The sequence below is a fragment of the Eutrigla gurnardus genome, assembly GCF_963514095.1.
Source record: "Eutrigla gurnardus genome assembly, chromosome: 6".
In the NCBI taxonomy this organism is placed as follows: Eukaryota; Metazoa; Chordata; class Actinopteri; order Perciformes; family Triglidae; genus Eutrigla; species Eutrigla gurnardus.
In genome coordinates, this window is record NC_139920.1 from 20,946,673 (window position 1) to 20,963,158 (window position 16,486).

Genomic DNA, 16,486 nt, shown 5'->3' on the forward strand with positions numbered 1-16,486 from the left:
ATGGTTATTGCAAGCAACAGTTAACCATTAACAACCCTACAGTGTTTCTTTCATCATCCAACGCTGCACAATTTACAGACTCGAACCGCGTTCTGCAAGATTCGCTTGCATGCAATAAATGTCATGTGCACAGCATCGCAACACAAACAGCCACAAAGTACCTTTTGTGTTCGACTATACATCACTACCAGTGGAATTTGAATAATTGCAAAAAGGTAGTAGTCTCCCAAAGTGTTTTTTTGTGTATTTTTTTTGCCATTGAGCTCACTATATAATCCTCTATATAAAACTCCCTAGATAGTGAGCAGGGAGTAGTGATATTGAACCCAAGCTTTATCTTATTAGATTGATGTTGACAAACTGCATAATTTGCAGTTGAAAAAGGATAATAAATCAAAATGTAGCGCAATATGGTATTGCAACACTAAGCACATTGCAAAATGTTCCATATCACAGTAAGATTGTATCGTTGGGCATCTTATTAACGCTGCCCTGTATCTCACTATTGCTGTAATGATGCAGCCTTTTTAATTCAAATTCTTCTGGTTTGTGGAAGAAAAAAAAACTTGTACAAAAAGTTTGCAGGAGATAACAACATGAAACACACTGTCCTTCTCCCTAAGTGTCTATAAAACATGGGTTAATAAGAGGAAGGGCTTTTACAGGCTCTGGATGTTCCCATTAATTACCGAATGACCCGACAGCGGCCTCCTCGGACCCGAGCCAACGATATAAAAACGAAACAGCCGTGTGCAGACGGCGAGCAACATCCTGGCTTTATTAAGTAATGTACAAACACACACAGGTGCACACGGACCCAGTACAGCATTCACACACACCATGTTTATTTGTTTTAAAAAAGGGTCTTTCAAGGGTCAGTTGACATCACAACAAAATTGTGTGTGTGTGGGGGGGGGGGGGGGGGGGGGGGTTGTCATGACAACCTGTTTTTGCTCCAAGTGATGCTAACAAACATTAGAGTGTGCTCTGCTGATGTCATACTGTTATCACAATATGTCCTCCCAAAGTCAAACACGTCAGCTTCATAAAATGAATGAGCGACGCGGCCTCCACTAACAGGAAGTGGTAACAGCGAGATCGCATTTGTTTGGGAACTATTTGAAAAACTGGCTGTGGGTGCCAATGAGACGCATTGTTTTTAGTTTTACGGGCCCAATTAAACCAAAATCCTTCCTCAGACATGCCTTAGTCGGGTTTTATACATATGTTCTCTCATGTACTGTTTATATCCGATGGCGTGCTTCACATTTTCCTAGTTTTATAAATTTTCTAACTTCCTTCACGACCGCAACCATCGATCTTCGTGCCGCTGAGTAATTACAGCCGCACAGAAACCACATGACGGTCTGTGTCAGCGCTCAGTGAAGGTATGTATCATAACTTTCTGGGAACAACAATTAGACGGAGCTAATGCAACAGCTGCACCACGCGGAGGAGCAGAGATGTATTGTTTCTGTTTCTGAGTCACCTACTGTACAACTATATCTCTCAGAGAGCAACGCCGTCTCCTGCAAAATTACATTCCCCCACGACGACACTGCAATCTCAATTACGTTGAGAGGGAAATGTGTATTATTATCTCGACTGAACGGACGCAGCTTCAATCAGTTTGAAACACGTGGTTGACGAACAAAACTACATACAAACAACACTTAACTTTAAGTTTAGTAAAAGAAAAACATGTTTTAGCTTAAAATTACTATAAAATAAAGAAAAATGGAACAAAGCTACTCTGTTCACACTGGACACTAAGAGCAGTCTCCTGGATGAAAATCTCTACAAAAATACAAGTCAAGTAACATATTTCTCCCGGACCGAACATAAGCAGTAAACAGAAACATGTCATTAACAAACAAAAGACAAAGAAAAAGCAACAAAACAACTTGGTTCACACCGACATGAACAGTAGTCTCCTAGGTGAAAGTCTTTTTGCACCTGACATCCCTACACGGACTTGAAACTAATGCCACGGAAATGTATATTATTATCAGCTTTAATCAGTTTGAAACAGTTTGAAATGTGGTTGACGAACAAAAAAAACACGATACAAAACTACAAACAGACAGCACTACTTAGTTAAGTTAAGTAAAAGAAAACATGTTTGGCTTTAAATTACTATGAAATTGAAAAAAAACAAAGCTACTCATGGGACACTAACAGCAGTCTCCTGTGTGAAAGTCCTGTGTTCTCAGAGCGAACCAGTCTCCTACAAAATTATGTTATACAACTAAACTGCACTCTCAATAACATTTTCAAGGAAAATGTAATTGAGTCTTTACATCCCTACGCAGACTTCCGCTGACTCGTATGAAACTAATTAGTGATACGTGAAGAGCAAACGTAAACCATGACACAATACTTTTTTCCCTTGAAACATGATTTTCACAATGCAGTTTCATTGCATGGGAACGTATTTGTTCCCACGCATCGAAACTGTCGTAACGATATTTTTTATGTCGTAACTGACATCCTGTTATTTGCTAACAGGATTCCTGACTTTTTATACAAAAAACAAGCAGCACACAACTGTGGATCCAGACAAGTAAATAGGAAAAAAACAAAACAAATGTGCATGATGCACTAGCCACCCACGACCTCGCCACAAACATGCGAAGACACAAGCCTGCAAAAATGTCCACTTCCTTCAAAGCCAGAACACCTCTCTCCTAGTGTCGGCGTCCTTGAATATGTTCAGTTTCAAAGCCAGATCTCAACCAGTCTGATAGTCTTTTTAAGGGTGGAGACACTGATAAGATACTTCACAAACTGGATGCACATTACTTGGTACTGAACACCCTGTAATTCTGCTGCGTCGAAGACCGAAAAAGGCAACAAAAAATAAAAGTGTCTGGAGCAGATGAGTGGCCAAAGAAGCAGCAGCAGGCTGAAGTTGCTGCAGTCAGTGAATTGAACTCCGCGACCTCTCCTCCACTCTCTGAATTTACAGCTTTAGATCTGACACACACACGAGGCAGACACGGAGCATCTTCCTGTCTTCCTCCTCCCCCTTTTTACCCCCCCATATGAAACCGAATCCAGCAGACCCCCCACTCCCAAACCGCCTTGATATCAGGAGCCTCGACTCCGAAACTGAAAGGGCAGCGGTATTTTATGCCCAAGACAAACACGGAGGAAACAAAGATGCATAACTCCAGTTTCTGTGCGAGACAGTTTAACATTCACACAGCTGTTATCCTGTCACATGTACATGGGAAGGAAGACTTGAGCTTGTTTTTATGAGTCCCGTTTGACCTCGTAAAAAAACAGGCAACCCTGCACAGACTATTGGATTTTCGCACAACACATGTAAACGCATTTCTATGGTTTTTAAGCACCGGGAGAGTCTGCTGCTATTTTCTAACCTACACACACACACACAACTGCACGCACTAAATTCCACCACTTCAGTATTGTCAGAGACACGTAATTGAATCGGGCTCGACATCAAACGCAGCTCTTCTTGGCAGCCGTGCAGGAATCCAACGAATCCAGGAAAAAAAATAACAACCCGAAATATCTCATCAAACGGCAGATTACTGTAAGCTGAATCTAATGGCCATGCCTTATCAAGCATGATGAATAGCAGAGAGTCGTTTAACAGGTGAGCGGAGGAATGTAACCCGGTGCTTACTGTTTCACTGGCCCAGCTGTGGAGCAGCCGACTCCGAGGCCCGGAAGACTAAAAAAAAACCCTAAACTGGGAACAGTACTCGAGGGTCTAGGAGGGAACGCTGGCAGATCTACGGCCGCGGTTACACTTGTCCAAATAGGACGGGAGTGGAGCGGACGTGGAACTGCCTTCAGTGGTCATGTGACCAGTACAAAATAAAGGATTAGTTGTTATGGTGGCGACACACGGCGGGGAGCTGTAAAGCGTTGACATTGCTCATCAGAGAAGAGAGCGAACGCAGCTCTGGAGACGAATGTCTAGCTTGGTAACTAGTTAGCTTGGTAACTATCTAGTTAGGTAGCTAGTTAGCTTGGTATCTAGTTCAATTGGTAGCTAGGTTACTAGTTCACTTGGTAGCTAGTTAGCTTGGTAACTAGTTAGATGGGTAGCTAGTTTGATTGGTAACTAGTTAGCTTGGTAACTAGGTAGATGTGTAGCTAGTTCACTTGGTAGCTAGGTAGCTTGTTAGCTAGTTTGATTGGTAACTAGTTAGCTTGGTAACTAGTTAGATGGGTAGCTAGTTAGCTTGGTAGCTAGTTTGATTGGTAACTAGTTAGCTTGGTAGCTAGTTAGCTTTGTAACTGCCCTGCATGGATTTGAACGAGTATCTCTGTTATACTCTTACTTTTGATTCTGTGCACCAGTGTACACTCGCGAACCTCACGAGAGAGTTTTGGGTGATAACTCAAGGATTCTGTGCTGCACTTGTAAACTTGACTGGCTGGCGGAGGCGAAGGACCCACTGGGTGGTCATTCCAGTTGTGTTTAATAAGGAGAGTAGTATGTGAGTGTATTTTCTTTTTGTTTGCGAGGCCCCGAGTAAGTTGAACTGCTGTGATCCGAGTGGAAACGGTTCCGAGCGTCCACGTGTCACTGACCGTGCAAGGCTCACCGGCAAACATGAGTACTCATGAACTGATACCGGATCAAACATGCCGGGGTGACGCTCGGCGTGGAAGTAGAGGCTTCGGTGCGGAGCAGAGATTTATGGAGCGTCCTCGGCCCATCCTCCTGTTGAACTTGTCTTAGATTTCCATCCTGTTGCCATGCATGACTGCCGCCTTTGTCCGCAGCAGATATGCCTCATATTAAATCTGGTATTCCACTTCGTCAACTGTCAGTGATCCACTTGTATAACTCTACAAATCTCATTTCCCTCTCTACTCTTACATGACTCCCGTTCTGGTTTAACTCTTCCTCCCCCTGGTTTGTTTAAGTTTTAGCAATAACTTATTGACTCTGGCCAGAACATGTGCACGTCAGTCGGAGTGAAAACGCTCCATCGTTAATGTGTCAAATACTAAGTCGGAATAACATTGTTGTAAATGGTCTCAGACACGAAAACGAAACAGTGGCAAATCCCCTTTTCACGGTCTACAAGACTCGTCCTCGCTAAGCTCTAAATGGGATTTCAACATGGTGCTGTCAGGGAGCCCAGAATCTTTTTGGCTGTGTGGAAGTTTCATGCACAAAGAGGTTTATTCTCTAGATTAACAGCCGCAGATATGATGCATTTACACCGACACTCATACAGTATGTACGAGGTCATGCATCACAATAAAAGGTATTAAATCAAGTTTTGATTTGAGCCCTGTGGAGCCTTGTTTTAGCCCAAGATTGTCTTTAGGTTAATAATTTTAAGATGGGGGTACTATCTGTCCATGGGGGAGGCAAGAACGTTACTAGATTATCGTTATATTTAAAAAAAAACTGCTTTGTACCATAACTTGCCAGTTTGACATTGTTGTTTGTTGTTGTTGTTAGATGTTGCTGCCATTTTTTAAGTACTTGACCTACATTGATTAGTAGTTAAATCAGTTGATTAGGTAATCGTGAAAAAAAGGATGGAAGATGGCGAGTGAGTGCAGAACATTTTAGAAATGTTGGGACTAATCTCTTATTACACAAGCTTTTATCTTTTTTATTATTTAAGCTATTAATATTGCAAATCTAAATGAAAGCTTTTGGTAGCAGTTGCTTCCTCAACCCACTAGATGGCACTGAGTTTTTCTCTGGTGTGTTGGGTAAAGTCGGCGGTAATGGCAGGACGTTTTGTCAAAATAAAGATGCAATATAAATAAATGTTGTGTAATGAACCAAGCGAAAACCGTAATCTTGTTAATTAAAACAGATGTTGAAAATCTGAACAATGTATGTTGTCACAATAAGATGTTACCACAATAAGATCGTATCATCAGATGGTATCATAGTATGATTGCATTGTGGTGATTCCAACCCCGACTACAGTTTGGCCCCTGACTCCTTATAACTTTCTTTTTTCTGGCCCACAATCCAAAAATGTTTTGTGGGTTGTGTGTGAACAGAGATTGAGGTCACGACCCTTCTGGACTCCCGAGTCTGGAAGCGGAGCAGGAAAATTCTCACCTCGCTAGGGGAAACTTCACACTCTGTGTCCAGGCCAGTGGAGACCCAAGATGGGGGGCCACGATGGGGCAACACAGGACAGCTCCATTCGTCACAACGTCCCATTAACGTACCACTGAGGAATAGCTCTGACTTGAGTCTGATATCGTGATGTGCAGACGTCGGTTAGATTTGACGGCGGCTCTGCCGTTTTCTTTTTTTTTTTATGTTTGGTTACCTCACGAAATTCTTTGGCGGTAAAAACAAGCTCAAATGTACGTGAACACGTCTTTGTACCCGTAAAGACCCACCCAGCGTCAACACGGCTGTCGGCGCGGTGCGAACTAAATAACACGTCACAGTGACGACCTCACAGCTATTTGAGGAAATCGCCATTCAGTAGTTCCGTGTTTTCACATCTCAGGAATATTAACGTTCTGTCAAATAGTCCCCCATATAGTCTTAATTTGAAGTGCACCCCCCCACAGTCATTCCAGCCTGGCTCATTGTTTGGAGCATGAATATGAAATGACATCATGCTCTACAAAAGCAGGTATAAACATACCAGTGCGCCTTTCTTTTTCCCCCCTCCTGCAGAGATCAAATGAGCCCATGAGGGAGAATTTAAAATAATGGCCTTCCTGAAACGGGCCAAACAGTCTCAGCATTACAGTCGGGCTGCGTCATGAGTCAGCAGTGGGTCATCTACGCTAAGTCTGTTTCACACAATGTAGGAGGAAGGGCTACTGAAGCTGTTAGCTGCGTCAAAACATGTGTCCCTTGTTTGTGTCCGTGTGGGGGCTAAATGTAGCTTCTAAAAAAGTTTTTTTACTCCCACCATTTAGATTTTTTTACACTTTCTATTGCTTGATTTTAAAGGCTTCATTTCCTTATTAGATAAAAAAAAAAACCCCGTCTACAATCATCACATGACGTCTTACTTGGAATGGAGAAAAAAATAAGACTAGCTGGCGTCTTCACGGCCACTGTGATGCATCGTTTACCTGTGTTAGGCAAGTCACTTTCAAAATCTAATATATTACATTTATCTAGTTACTTTGATTTGAAGGTAATGAGTTAATTATACTTTAACTGGAAGTAAGATTTGGCGTTTTAAAATGGAAAAGGGATTCTGTTGCACGCAAGCTCAGTTTAATGTAGTTCAATACACAGCCAGTAGGGGGTGACCTTGTGTTGCCTAAACGCAAAGCAAACTTTTCGCATGGTCGCTTGCATACAAAGAAAAAGCAAATGACGAAACCTCATGCCGCTACAATAGAAATGATTGAAGCGAGACGAGCCGAGTGAAAACTACTCAGCGTATCGCAAAATGTTTAAAAATCGCAGTAAGATCGTATCGTGGGGTGATTCCCACCTTGAGTGTTTTTTCTACAACATAATAAATGAAAATAATATTTATTTTATGTGGAGTAGTCACGCGTCACATGACATAATACATGTAATAACACCATAATCCTATCGGCAATGCATTATATTACTTTGTTACGGCTAAAAGTACATTACTGTTACTGACAGTAAGATGTATGTTGAGTGTATTGGAGTAGTACGAGGAGGTAATTGGCAGGAAGAGACACAAGGTGTTTCTTGAAGAGTGATGTGGTGATGAATTATTCCACAATGTGATGAAGAGGTTTGGTTTCCAGGACTGAACGTCTTGTCTGAGGGAGAAGCTTTGTTGTATTTGAGAGCATTTCCCCTCAGGCGAACAAAACGGGACAATTTAGTGAGTATAAAGTATTTGAATAAATATTTATATAATATATATATGTTTGTGTGTCTGCTGCCATCTGCCAGTGTGATCTCAAACAACATAAGGACGATACTGTATATTTGACAGCTAATTCAGTCGTCAACTGACGGCTCATCGGAGACGCCGCCTCGCGTCGATTTCACGGCGGCGGCCTCTCGTCTCGCCAAAACGTTTCCCGCTGTGGGTTTTTTTTTGTGTATTGGCTGGTAACCGAGAAGCCACCGCTGCTCTCTCTCACGTAACTTTCCCGTCTCTCTTCATTCAAACCCTCCGAGTCGAGCCTGGAAATGCCTTGTTTGCACAGCAGGCAGTTAGCGTAATGACATGGAAGAGCATCAGACAGGATGCCGAGAATAGCTCGCCGAGCGCGCCACAATGGGAGATGGATTTCTCTGCAGTAGTCATCAAGCGGCCGACAGCGTAGTTTGCTGTTCTGCACAACTGGACCTCACACTATCAATTTTGTTTTGAGAAACGCAACACAAACGCATCAGGTTTTTTACACCGGCTGCATGCGCTCCCTGTTCTCTCATGCCAGCAGCTAATCTTAACCCCAAACGAGCCCCTTGGAGATGCAAGAAAAGAAGAAGAAAAAAACCCAACATGACCTCAGACTGAAGAAATGCACAAAGTGGTTCCCACAGGGATGAAACGCACACGCATCCCAATACCAGAGATGCATCATTATAAACAGAGCGTTGCATGAAGTGTGGTGTGTGAGGACATGCTGAAGAACAACTAGGCGCTGAAGAGACTCTCCGGCCCGAGACAAATTGTAGTTGACCACGGAGGACCACGCCCAGCCGCCCCAACCACCAGGAATGTGTCTCGCTCGCCGTGCAGAACGCTGGCATCGGCACGGCAACGACTCATTAGCCCCTGTGAGAACCGAGAAGGTGAGAAGGTGTCGGCAGCTCGGACCGGCATCAAAGGAATAATAACGCGTTCTCTTTCAACCTTTGTGGAGAATTAAAATGTGCACGCACATCTGCACGTCCAAATGAACTTTCTAGTGGAACGCAGCCAATGGAAGTAGGTCCAACTAGGGCTGCAGGGTTCGTTTCAGGGTCGGCTGTGAGATGTGCAAGATGTTGCGTCACATCGATGTCGGCGAATAAAGTCAAACACGACATGCTACGGCTATTTTTGTTGCTTGATACAAAGGAAAACTAAAGACTGAGAGAAAGACTAGTATTCTGATGAATGACCTATATCAGGCTCATTCAACCATTCAACACCAAAATAAATAAATAAAATATAAAACCCAAAGGAAAAAACATCCCCCGAATAACATTTGACATTTTGCCACTACAAATCCTTAATTTTCTCTGCAGTGATAAACATCTACATCTTCTACATCTATGATCTATGATATCATAGATATAGAACATCCACCCATCCATCGTCTACCGCTTTATCCTGTATTCAGGGTCGCGGGGGGGTCCACCCTGGACAGGAGAGACAGACAACCATTCACGCTCACATTCACACCTACGGGCAATTTAGTGCTTCATCAATGAACCTATCCCCATCCTGCATGTCTTTGGACTGTGGGAGGAAGCAGGAGAACCCGGAGAGAACCCACGCTTACACTGGAGAACATGCAAAAAGAGGGATGCGGTCCTCAGCAGCTGCAAGCCTTGTTTTCATTAATACACTATATTCATCAATGTATATATATACACATATACATGTACATATATATGCAGCAGAGGAAACGATGGATCTGGGTTTCTCTTTAAGCCAGTATCTGATCTCAGTACAGATGCTGGTGATTCTTTTTGCAACAGAGTTTCCAGAAGATGCTGAGTTTGCTTCTGAATCATTTGCTGCCATCTAGTGTCTCTAATCAATACCAATTACCAACGGGAAGTGACAGAACTTCTGCACAGATAATGTGAGTGCATGCCATTGAGAGCGCGTTAAACACAGTGAAATTGCATCTTCATTCAGTTAAAACACCCCTTCCATGTGATTATGTTACATCTGTTAAAGATCATAAACTTACAGTCCTGTTTTGGGACATTTATAAACTGTACACACATTGTTAAGTTACAGGGAGAAAAGGCAGTTCTTTCTGTTCCACTTTGCTTTTCATTCAGTTAGTTAACGTCAGTGTGGCCGCAGTGTCTCCCCCTGCTTTAACCTGCTACGTACTACCTTCATATTCACTACCTTCATATTCACTACCTTCATATTCCCCACGAAGGTGTGGGCTGACTGAAAACGCCTCATCATGGCATTGCCTGCATTCCTGTGCCTGGCCCCTGTTGGCCTGAAGACTATTTATACAAGAGGCGTCTCGTAGCCCCTCCGTCCTCAAACACCTCAAAACATGTCGCCTGCTCAAAACTTCATGCAAGTGAATCCTCTCGGGTCCATAACAACCAATAACAATTACCAACACTTTTTAATAGCTTATAACCATAGATGCCACCGGTGTTTGGGTTCAACCAGTGACCGTGTTATCTGATGACTCAGCTGAATGCTCCCGTGGTTGCTCGTAGTGACGGCCGCGGTTGAAAAAACACCAGCAGAACTTTTATTTTAATATCATGCAGGTTTAACATCTACGGCGACCATTTACGTTCGTTGCCGGGGGCAACCAAGGATGCATTCAGCCGAAAGTCACCAGTTAACACGGTCAAAGGTTTAACTGCAACACCTGCTGCTCTGAAACTCGTTCTCCTGTCTGAATCCTGCAGAACTTGAGTCTCCGTTGGAAATGAACACGTAACAGCCATTTAGATTGATTTCAATGTTTAAAGCAACAAAACAACGTGCTCACGTATATTTAGACGACGCTAGCCGTTAGAAGGTCTATAGACTGTAATTAGCACATGTATGTCTCTATAGTAAACAGCGAGCGTGAGCTGAGCTGTGAGGTCGACATCGAGAAACAAGAGAGGAGTGTATTTTTAGTTTGCTGAAGAACGGGTGCAGATAACCAGGGGGGAGGCGGGGCTTTCCTCAGTCAGTCATAAATTAGACAGCGGCCCGGCTCAAACTGGCACCAGGTAACGGACGCGGGATTGGAAGTCCCCCCATGCAAAACCCGAAACCAGGTGCTCTTCCTGTCAACACATGGGTAACTCTCACCTCCTGGCCGCCTCCCATCTCCCTCACCTTTATCTCTAACAGCCAGGTCGGCCAGGCTGAACCCCGACGTCCTGGTCTGGTCTGGTCTGGTCTACATCACTGACACTGTGATATATGCATGCTCATGGATCACCATATATGTTAGTACGGACGCTTCACAGTGTGGCTTTAACCCTTCCAAGAAAAGTGTTTCTGAAAGGGTCATTTAGCTTAAATTACAAAAGGATAAGTAAATGGTATTTTGTTTGTGGTTCTTGCAGCTTCTAAGCAACTTCTCTTTCTTGCTTAAAACTATTAAAATGGCATTTAAACATCCTGCTATCACGTTAAGTTTAGATAGAAAACAAATATTTGTATTGCATCTCAAATATGACGCATCTTTTTTAAATTGAGCATCCTTTTTAGTGAAAAAAAAACTTAAATAAGATGAGCATTAATCATGTAAATATATATATACATAAATATATGTATTTTTGTCTCCTGTATATTTTAAATCTGGCTCTATGTTTCATTCGCTTTTTCAAGTCACTCGTAACATTATTAATGATTATCCAGATAATGGAAATTCACCACGATTGACTTATTGAGTGTTTTTTTATCCAAGATAAAATCCCACATCGTGTTTCGCCACCCGAGGTCCGGCCTTACCTGACGAGCGGTAGGGGGTTTCCTGTGACTGTGCATTCCAGACGGATGGGGCTTCCTTCCGCCACCTCCTGGCTCTTCAGCTTATGGAGGAAACAAGGCGGAGTCAGCGGTCCGTATGTGGTCGGAGCTCCGGACTGCTGGTACCTCGCGGACGAGGCCGTCACGGCCGTCGAGCCTCCGGGCCGAGGCTCCAGGCTCACGGCCGGCTGGTTGTACTGCGGCTCCTCTCGCTGGCAGGGAGGCAGAGAGGGAGCCGGGACTGAGACCTGGGCGGCCGGTCTCTGACTCCTCGGAGTCAGGTAGCCGCTGTCGGGAGAGGAGGAGTCCTCCTCCACCTGCTGCTCCAGATGAGAAGAACCCTTGAAGATGGAGGACAGCTCCTCGATGAACGTGGCAGCTCGGCTGCAGAACTCCGTGGCCGAAGCCACCCGGTCGTTCAGCTCCAGGCCTTCGTGAAGCAGCCGCGGTTTATCCTGCTTGTAAACGGGCAGGGTGGGTTTGTGTCGGACCGGAGCCTTGCTGCACGCCTGGACCAGGTTCCTGAGGGGGGCGGCGTTCTGGCTGCAAGAGACGTCGGTTGCTGCACTGTCAGGGGGTGCAGGCAGTGGGGCTTTGGTCTGGTGCTGCAGGTTTGAGCTTGTAGCGAGGTTTTCAGTAGTCTGGGGGGGCATAGAACGGGAGGGGACCGGTTGTGGAGCCTGCTCCTGTGGTGTAGGATTAAAAGGGGTGGCAGCGGGATCTTCAGATTCAAACGTGTCATCAAAGGCCTCCAGGGCCAGGTCCAGGCTACGGTGAAACTCCTCCGCGCTCAAGAAGGCAGCGAGATCCGCAAAGTCCCCGTCTCCAGAATCCAGCTCTGGCACCGAGTCCAGGTAGAGCTCCCCGTCAGAGGACGCCTCCGAAAACACCCCCCCATCGCCCCCCTCAACAGTCCCGCCTGCTGCCAGGTCCTTCAGCAGCAGAGAGATGGGGAGCGGCTGATTCCAGCTCCCGTCCTGCATCCTGCAAACACACAGCCAGAGTCCTGAACCAGCAGTTCCACACACTGTTTATCCAGGAGATCATTTACAAGACGAGACGAGGTTCAAATCTAGACTCCACAATAGTGGTCCAGTTGCTCTGGCGGCCATCGCTGGCAGGATGACTCACACACACAGTTGGTGGGTATTAGTGAGGGTCTATAGTGAGGTCACAGTCAACATGACTGAACTGCTGTCGGGACATGATAACCCACTCTGTTCTTTGTTGAAGACACGTGTGTTTTATGTCACATGAACGAAGATTAACGACACAAAAATGCAAAAATACTCTCCTCAGACTATTTGGCATCAAAACCCGTGAATGTGAAACATTTGTTACAAATGTTTTTTTTCTAATAAAAGGTTTGAAGATAAAAGGTAGAGGACCAACTACCAGGATGTAACCTACTGGCTTAAAATGTATCATAGTCCCTTTAATATTCAAATGTTTTCATGTATTTTTTCCAAACAATGCTGTTAAAGATGACATCCATGTTGCTGCTGGATCATCCTCCCACAGCTGGAAACAACAGGAGCAAACCTCCCAGACACGCCCACCCAGCTGCGGTATTACACTTATTTTAAATGGCCAAGTTTCATTTATAGTCTTTTGTTTCTTTTTTTCTTTCAAAACTGTATAGTAAGAGATGTTTCTGTTGAGTTTAGGAAAACATATTTTTAACTTTAATTTCTTATCATTCTAGTGTCTTATTTAAATTGGTATTTTGATGAATTGGTTGGCTGTTCGTGTGCAGTTTGTCCACTAAATGTCCAGCCTAGAAAGAATTATTTCTTCCTTCAGTGAGCACAGGCTGTAGTCTATGTTTGCAGAAATCGTAGCTAATATTCACACTCATATCATAAGTCATATCATCATCGCAATATTGAACGATGTCATCGCACGTTGCAGATTTTCCTCGTGTTGTGCCGGTCGAGCACTTCTATAACCAGAATAAACACCGCTTTGTCACATGATTGCTTAACACATAATATACTTCTCTCACTCTTCTTCTTTTCTTTTTTTTACACTCTGATGTGAAATAGGTCACATGCAGCTTGGTGAAGACACATGTATGATGCAGAGTGGCACCCGGAGCCTCGCGGCGTCCTGCAGACCAGCTGTTGTTATTTTTAATCCCCCCTGCTGGACTATGTTTCCCAGCAGCAGTGGAACCCGGCCCGAGTCGCTCACACAGGTACGACCGGACGCTCACGGACAGAGTCTGACAGCTTAAAAGCATTAAACTGGACTCACCAAGACCATGACAATAACAACCACGCGGCGCTGATTAAATATGAATGTGGAAAATGTTAAACACTGAGGCTGATTGACAGCATGTTAACAACTGTGAAAAGTTTCCACTAGCTCATATTATCTCAAGCCCTTTTAAGTTGACTTAAATATGTACTTTGTCTTATAAAGACATGGTATTTATATTCAATCAACATAAGAGAAGAAACTGTATGTGCCGTGTTTTAATTTGACCCATTACTCTTACATTAAAAGATAGATATATATAAAAGCATTACCAACAGAAACTCACCTTAAAGTGGGCTGTCTGTCCGAACGCTTCCTCCCTGCTTTTGTGCTTACCGGTTTGTTTTCTCTCGTTTATTCAGTTAGAAAAGGAGCCAAAAAAGAAGCGTCTCTTTCCAGAAGAGCAGCCTTATTGGTCGGGGCCGTCGGCAGGATCTCTCAGGTTCAGGGTCCAATAGCGTACTGCCTCCGCGGTGGCCCGCTGTCCCATCTGTCCCGGTCTCTAACCCGTTCACTGTGTGGGAGCTATATTTGGCCTCCGCAGCTCAGGTTTCACAGCCAGAATATCAGCAAGAAGGGAAGAGTGTTAAGGTAGTCCGGGGGGGGGGGAAGCAGGAGGCAGTGGGGACATTTGTACATAACGAGTCTTCATGAATCAAACTGTAGTCTGGTCTAATGTTCCACTCACACCATATGAACTCAGCAGCGTTCACGTTCAACATCCAGGGGCTCAGGAGAAATTTGGATTATACGAGGACGTCAAATGTGACAGCAGCTCGTTAGTAGATTAGGCAGGTAGGTAGGTATGTAGATGGATGGATGGATGGATGGATAGATAGATGGATAGGTAGGCAGGTCTAGGTAGGTGATCCCGAGGGAAATTCAAGCATCCAGTAGCAGCTTATATCACATAATAATAATAATAATAATATAAAAACACAAATATTACCTTAAAAAAGGGCAAATTAGTGAAATGACCTCAGACCACCCACTTATTTGTCTTATTTATGGATAAGCTACCTTAAAAAGAACAACTTTATGCTAAAAGTCCCATCTTTTATGTTTTCAAGTGTAAAGTCTGGATCTTCTCCACAAACCAGAGCTGATATCTCTCTCTATGTAGGGAGGTCTCCATGTTGTGCTGTCTGAATGTGTAGACGACTCAAAGTATCCCACAATTCATCTCGAGAAGTGGTGTACACCCGAAGGTCACCAACAGAGCATCATAGACCATCATGCATTGCTCTGAAGGAAAAATGACAGACGGACGAGAGCAGAGTGATCAAGAATAAATCCATGAAAATAATATATTTAATGTGACACAACACAGACGATCACAGTACGTTGTAGTTATTTATCAATTTGGGGAAAACGCTCTTATTTTTCCCACCTTGACAACGGCATCGTTCTTACCTTTCACAATAAAAGACTTTGACATCTATCAATGCTTACCAGGGGAACTAAAATATGTAAATACACAGATTTGGATTGTTCTTTCATGTTAGTCATGTTTCATACTGAGAATATAAATATATATTTGGGAAGACGCTGCCACCATCACATGTCATATTTAGTTTAATTTATTAATTTGATATATTGTTAAATAGGTGTAAAATAGGACTTGGGTTGTGATATAAAAGGGTTAATAAGGCATTTTTTAATTTCATCTCAACCTTTTTTTTTAGCTCAGGTTCATAAATATTGATTGAATTCTTAATGTAGGTGATATTTTCCTTTTTAAAATGATTCTGAGAGGATTGAGCAAAGACTTTTATAAAGATGTGGGGTTTGGTCGAGCTCGATGCTGCTTACATGGGTAAAGATTCAAATCAGGGTCATGATCCGGAGCAGTTGAAACTCTCCTGAGTTTAGACGCCGCCGAAGACAAACCTGCGGGTTAGAAGGGCAACGAGGACCACGCAGCCTCACTTGGTCTATTTCTAGGCCACTATCACATTTTGTGCTCTCAGAGCTATTCTGGTTCTAAATCAATCTACTGATTACAGTTAAGTGCCAGTGATAAGTGCACAAGCCATTTCCACTGTCATAGCTATCTACTACACACACACACACAGCAGCTAAGCAGTAATAATCTAAAAATTCTACCGGCTCGTCACCGACGTACCCCTTATTATTAGCAACTGATGCTAAAGTACCACTTAAAAATAACTGCATTATTAAGTAGTGACTCCTCTAATATAAAGACTTCTGAGCTCTGATCTCCTGTATGTAAGAATAGTACTGGAACATTTCCAGCCCCCCCTTTTACACCGTTTGAACCCGACACGACACGGATTATCTTTACATGCAGGATTCATCCTCGAAGCACCTGAGCAGGTTTACTCAAACGTCCACGTGATGGCCGGCGAGGCAAACAGACATGGTTGCATAACCAAACCTTTAATTAGAGTAAAACCTTTTGAACTTTTTAGTTTCGATGGCACTGTGACACCTTACATTTTGACAGTTTGCATTAAGCTCATTTCCACCGTTTGGCCAGCAGATGTCGCCATTGTGCATGCCAAACGCTTCCAGACAACAACACAGTATATTTACCAGAGATGTCAAAAGTACAGACGTTCTGTACTCAAGTAGATGCACAGATACTTATGTTCAAAAAGTCTCTGGTAAAAGTA

At 43.6% G+C, this 16,486-nt stretch overlaps 1 protein-coding gene across 5 annotated transcripts in view; it reads right to left on the reverse strand.

The window, feature by feature from the left end:
* The window catches only part of palld (palladin, cytoskeletal associated protein), a 70,214-nt gene extending 55,852 nt beyond the window's left edge, over nucleotides 1-14,362 (reverse strand). For 2 of the 5 annotated variants that reach the window (XM_084010592.1, XM_084010591.1), the window contains exons 1-2: nucleotides 14,137-14,361; nucleotides 11,574-12,575 (exon numbers count right to left, since the gene is read on the reverse strand). In XM_084010592.1, coding sequence (XP_083866718.1) covers nucleotides 11,574-12,574 — 1,001 coding nt within the window. In that variant the 5' untranslated portion in view covers nucleotide 12,575; nucleotides 14,137-14,361. Of the gene's footprint in view, nucleotides 1-11,573; nucleotides 12,576-14,136 lie in introns of all 5 variants that reach the window. The other 3 variants (XM_084010594.1, XM_084010593.1, XM_084010595.1) reach the window with 2 other exon arrangements.
* Between the last annotated feature and the right edge of the window lie 2,124 nt (nucleotides 14,363-16,486).